Here is a 6,000-nt window from a genome sequence, read left to right on the forward strand (position 1 = left end):
TAACGAAAAGATATTCTAACTAATGACTCAAGCGCGCAAACCTCATATCCCCCACAGCGTTATCTATAGCTACAATACTGCTATTTCAGTTGTAAACCAACGCGCATGCGCAAGTGCGGGGCATCTCTGGCACCACTGGTACCAATAACGGAATGGATTTTTCACCACTGCCAGTACTGGCAGTTATATCGGAACACAACCTGACACAACCTTTGTGTGTATAATTGGAGATAACCTTAAATCAGTTCTTTTACTTTTAGAAAAGTATATTAAATAATCGGAATTTGATTCCGAAATTGAAGGCATCATATATTTTAGGAGAAAAACTTTTTATACTTAATATAAACATTTATGTGATAATAATACGAACAAATTGAAAGCACTTAACCTTCATCGATCTGGAAAGCAGGCAGAAAACATTTTACAGTTTACAAATAAGTTGAAGACACTATAATTTATTATAAGTTATTATAATCTTTATTAATAGTAAAGAACAGGCAAACAGTATTTCTTAGTTGAATATCATATATTATTCTGTAAAAAGCAAAATATTATTTTGACCAAAATGACAACACGAGAGATCTTAACCATTCAATTGGGTCATTATTCGAATTTTATCGGTGCGCATTGGTGGAACCTACAGGTATCAATAATTATAATGTTTTGTTGATGAGTCTCAACATATTTCTGTATCTAAAGATCATTGTAATATATCTCGAGATTTTTGTTTCTCAGGAATCCAACTTTACGTACGATCCAAAGAATCCATCTGAGATAAACCATGATGTACTGTATAAAGAAGGCGAAAACTTGCGAGTAAGTGTAATTGTAAAAATAAAAATTATTTTGAATATATAACTGATCCTTTTAGAAGAAGCAGAAATACATGTCAATAAAAATGTATATTTAGAAATCTTGGTTGTGTAGCAATTTTATTTTCAAGATTATAATTGTGTAAAAATTCAAAATTATTTTCAAATTAATAGTTCATAAATTTCTTATTCTTTTCTTAGAGTATTATAATGTTTATATATGCAATTTTGATCAAATAAAAGAGTCTTATAATATTCTGAAAAATACACTTATATTTTATTACAGTTAATATAATAACAAAGAACAAAAGCAGTTTGTTTTAATAAGTATAGCTTCTACATTTATATATTTAAAATATATAAAATATATAAATTTAAAAGAAATCATAATGATTTAGGTATATATTTTGTATTCTCTAATAAATTGCTCTATATAATTTTAAATAAATTATTTGTAATACAATTGTAATACAAAATTTATATGATTGCATATCCAAAAAATATAGTATAAATGTGTATGATTTGATTTCATAAAATGGTAATTACTACTGGACAGTTATATTTCAGAAACAAGTTACATTCACTCCAAGATTGTTAATAGCAGATTTAAAAGGAACACTGGGCTATCTGAATGAGCAAGGTTCTTTATATGATACAGGATCTTCAAATAATCAGCTGCTATGGGATAGCACAAAATTGGAAATTACAAACGCTGAGTCTAATCCAAAAACACCTTTTATTCAGAATTTAAATAAACCCGATAAAGCTGTGAATTTGGAGACTTATAACTTTGAAAGTGATGTGAAGTCATGGGTCGACTATCTCTTACCATTATTTCATCCAAGAACAATATCGATTATCAAACAGTATTCACACAATTGTACGCAGCAGCCATTCAATATATTCACGTATGGTCGCGATTTATGGACTACGGAACAATTCTCTGATAATTTTGCAGACAGAATACGATCTTGTGTAGAAGAATGTGATTTAATGCAAGGATTTCAGGTATATGTTTATGCACGTTATTTTTTTATTAATTGTTGAAACAATTATATCATTGCTAACGTAATATCTTAAAAAAATAGGTGCTTATGGATTCTACCGATGGTTTTGCCGGTCTTGGAGCATCTTGCGTTCAACATCTATGCGATGAGTACGGAAAAAGTATCTTGGCATTTCCATGTCTTGACTTTAACAATGCCGAGCCTAGTGCATCGGACTTGATAAAAGTTGTCAATACAGCATTATGCTGGCAACATATCGGAGAGCATTCGTCGCTTTATAGTCCACTCTCTTGTGGACAAGTCGGTTGGCCATTTGCAGCCGATTCACGTAAATTCGAGAACATAACGTATAGTCCAGAATTAAAGTATCACAGTAGCGCGATATTAGCGACCGCTTTAGACACATTGAGCTTAAGATACAGGACCAAAAAGTATCCAGGCGCAAGCTTATCCGATTTGTGTGCCGATTTGAACAAGCTGGGTCGCAAAGCCGCGGCGACTAGTCTGAACCTGCCGTTTCCAATGAAGATGAAAATGGATTTAATAGACGTACTAGATGAATTCGAAGGATCTCTGTGGACAAGCCTGACACCAAGCTGCGACATACCGATGGATAACAATATGCAAAGTATAGCATTACGGGGAATTCCCGAGGACAGAATAAAGCGACCTATTCATGAAGCTAGCAAACAAATGTCTAAACCGGCATACAGATGTTCCAGCGTACACGAAATGATGACGCTATATCTGGCGTGTACGTTTCACGCGTCAGCTACATATTTAACCAACATTGAGGCACCGCTGAAAATTGCTTTACCATATCCAAAGATCTTTAATAATAACGTAACCGAGGACGGAAATATTGCTGACTGGCCCATAGGAACTAGTACGTCTTCTTTTATTAGTACATTACACGAAACATATTAAATAAAAATAAGTAACACATTTGTGCTTTTTCTTTCAGATGTAAACTCGGTTGCGGTAATGGCTGGAATGCACACTGGCAGTAATGTCGCAGCAATGTATGAATCTCTACTAAAGCAAATCAAAAGGATAAGAAGTATCAAAAAATTCCACGCTTTTACAGATTCTGGACTCGAAGAAGACGAATTTACGGAATGTATTCATAATTTAAGTGATTATAAAGAAGCATATGAAAATTACTATATCTAAAGAATGACTGAATTGTAAATAGCAATTCGACGTAATTTTAATATTCATTGCATTTTGTTATTACATTTGCGATATCTTGTACAATAAACTATTTTGTAATAGACTAACAGAAACGTTTATAGATTTAATTTGTACGATTAAAAATTGAAATATAACATTCTTCTACGATTGTATGAATACAATTAATATAATTGATGTTTTATAAACACTTGAAAATATATTAATTTATCTATATTTTTTTAATCTCAATGAGTTAATCAATAATTGCTATTTTTATAATTTGCCGATTGTATAATTTTTTCATGAGTTAAAAAGGATCTAATTATATAGAATTAATAACAAAGAGCTTGTATTTATATTAAGAGAATATAAAATTTATATTAACTTTATATTAAGAGAAAAGAATTGTTATTGCACAATTAACACCAAAGTATATAAGTAGGTCATAGTTCGTCGTAAATTTAAGATTGAAACGTCCCTGATGGGAGTGGCGGACACACCCTGGTTATTAGATTGCACGATTTCGTATCGAACATCGGGGATGTGAAAACTCAGTCCTCGTTGCTCTCTCGTAAATGTAACAGTCTTTCTTAATTCAGTTTAAAAAGTTCTTTAATTATTTTAATGCAAATTAATTTTTTTTAGTCTATTTTTCACAGAAAAAATAAAAATCTTTTACATAAAAAATAATATATTAAAATCCATGTTCAATACATAAAAGGAGAAATTAATAAGAAAGCGATGGGAAATAAAGTGGCAACATTTACTGAAGAACAACTCGAAGATTATCAGGATTGCACCTTCTTTACGCGCAAAGAAATCTTAAGGTAGTATCTCTATTTGCATGAATTGTTTTACTTTATCGAAATTTTTTTCATTTTTTTCAGAATATTTAAGAGATTTCGAGAAATTGGAGATCCTGGAATGATACCACGTACCATAACACCACAAGAGGCATCATCTCTTCGTTTGCCTCTGTCATATTTAGCTCGTATTCCTGAACTGAAGGTTAAATTTAAATATTAATATAATTATAACACAATAAGAATTCAATATGAATTTTATATGTGTACGCTGTAAAAAAAAATATATTTTATTTATAGATTTCTCTAATTTTTAGAAAGATATGATTTTACACTTATTTTAAATTTACAATTATTTTAAATTAATGTATGTGTATTAGTATATATTTTTATTTTACTTTAAATTACATATGTTAATTATTTTAAACATGCAACGTTATATTTATACAACTTTATTGTTTATTATGTCTTATTAAGATCCATACAAATATTTGTTTGCCTCCATTAGAATTATAAATTTTATTCTATTTGCTGCAGATAAATATGTTATATTAAAAAAAGAGAGTGAGAAAGAAAAATATTATAGAAAGTTTTAACAGTTGCATACCTTAGAACATGTGTGTTCTGTGCATTTCTTTTCTTTGAAATATCTTGTCAGTTATAATTAATCATAAAATTTATATATAATTTCTTTTATTCGTCATGCTATAAATAAGTTTTACAGATATTAAAGTATATTTACAAGAGTCATTTAATAATTTTTATATACTTGTTAAAAAAATTGTACTTGTATAAAAGCCATAAACATTAACGATGAAAATTAACGAATCACCTATAATATCTGTTAGGGTCCGAATAAAGATATCCGTTAAGTGTAAAATTTATATTCTATTTCAACGATTATTACATAATACTTATACTTACATAATAAACTTAAATAGTGTTTAAACTTAACTTATTTTAGTTAAAAAAATATATATATTTTTTTCCATTTTCTCAAATGTCCATTTTACTAATAAGGTATTTTTTTTTGTTTTCAGGAAAATCCATTTAGAGAACGGATCTCGGAAGTTTTTACGCAACGCCAGGATTCAGGACAATCAACGTCCCTCTCTGAAGGAATCTGTTTCGAGGAATTTCTCGAGATGTTGTCCGTGTTCTCCGAACAAGCACCACGGGATTTGAAAGTGTTTTACGCCTTCAAAATTTACGGTACGGACCACCAGGTGAACCAGACGAACGGACAGACGGACGGACGGGCGTATGGACGGACGAACCGTGAGAGAGCCTGGAGGTCGACCTCACTGTACCTATAGTTGTTCCATGGGATGAGGAGTACATACGGCGCTCAGACACGACATCCACGATGCACGAGAATATTTGCACGGAACAACCGATCGATTTTGCCGCGATGCAGCGTCATAATTATACCCTCGTCCGAGCGGGGAGCGTTTTTCCTTCACCGTAGATTAAGCATTTTTATCTCGTTACTCATTGCTTTTAATTCTCATAAATATTTTTTTTACGATTAGGCTTAAAAGCGAAAGAGAGCATCTTCTCGATACAGAGAGAAAAATTGCCGCGAGATCCGTTTGGCTTCGCCCGAACATTATTCTGACGCTCGTTCCTTGTATCGCATCTATCAATTTGTAATCTTCCACGAACAGATTTCGACGAGGATGGGGTGTTGGGTCTGGGTGATTTGGAGCGCACCTGTCGGCAGCTAACTCGAGATGGGCTAAGTGCTGAAGAGATCGCTACCGTGTGTCGAAAAGTTCTGGAGGAGAGCGATATAGACGGCGACGGGGCTCTGTCTTATCTCGAGTTTGAGCACGTTGTAAGCAGATCCTCCGATTTCATGGCGACTTTCCACATAAGAATATAAATTGTGCACAATCGATCATATCGAGGTTACAATAAAGTATATTTAATTTAGTATTATATCTTAAATGAATACACATTCAATTACTAATAACTGAATATAAGCGTAATTGTAAATAGCAAGATTGGGTAGTAACTAGCCAAAAAGTTAAAAATTAAATAATTATTTAAAAAGTTAATAACTTTTAACTTAACTTCTTAATTACTTATTTTTAAAACATAAATTTTAGTTTATTAACTTTTTTCCTAAGTTAAAAATTTATTTTTGTAAAAGAAAAAAATGAGAAAAAAAATACATTTCCACATAAAAAACAATATTTCTTT

The 6,000-nt window shown here is 31.3% G+C and overlaps 2 protein-coding genes across 2 annotated transcripts; both read left to right on the forward strand.

Annotated features, from left to right (window-relative positions):
• The first annotated feature begins 166 nt into the window (after positions 1-166).
• On the forward strand, positions 167-3,210 carry LOC105201671 (protein misato). The gene is made up of 5 exons (XM_011169782.3): positions 167-643; positions 736-816; positions 1,380-1,820; positions 1,901-2,705; positions 2,784-3,210. The coding sequence occupies exons 1-5, from the start codon at positions 566-568 to the stop codon at positions 2,990-2,992; spliced, it is 1,614 nt and encodes a 537-aa protein (XP_011168084.1). The 5' UTR covers positions 167-565; the 3' UTR covers positions 2,993-3,210.
• Positions 3,211-3,283: 73 nt separating this feature from the next.
• LOC105201672 (calcium and integrin-binding family member 3) lies at positions 3,284-5,745 on the forward strand. The gene is made up of 4 exons (XM_011169783.3): positions 3,284-3,819; positions 3,880-4,000; positions 4,836-5,007; positions 5,463-5,745. The coding sequence occupies exons 1-4, from the start codon at positions 3,734-3,736 to the stop codon at positions 5,678-5,680; spliced, it is 597 nt and encodes a 198-aa protein (XP_011168085.1). The 5' UTR covers positions 3,284-3,733; the 3' UTR covers positions 5,681-5,745.
• The last annotated feature ends 255 nt before the right edge of the window (positions 5,746-6,000 follow it).

The sequence above is a fragment of the Solenopsis invicta genome, chromosome 7, assembly GCF_016802725.1.
Source record: "Solenopsis invicta isolate M01_SB chromosome 7, UNIL_Sinv_3.0, whole genome shotgun sequence".
In the NCBI taxonomy this organism is placed as follows: Eukaryota; Metazoa; Arthropoda; class Insecta; order Hymenoptera; family Formicidae; genus Solenopsis; species Solenopsis invicta.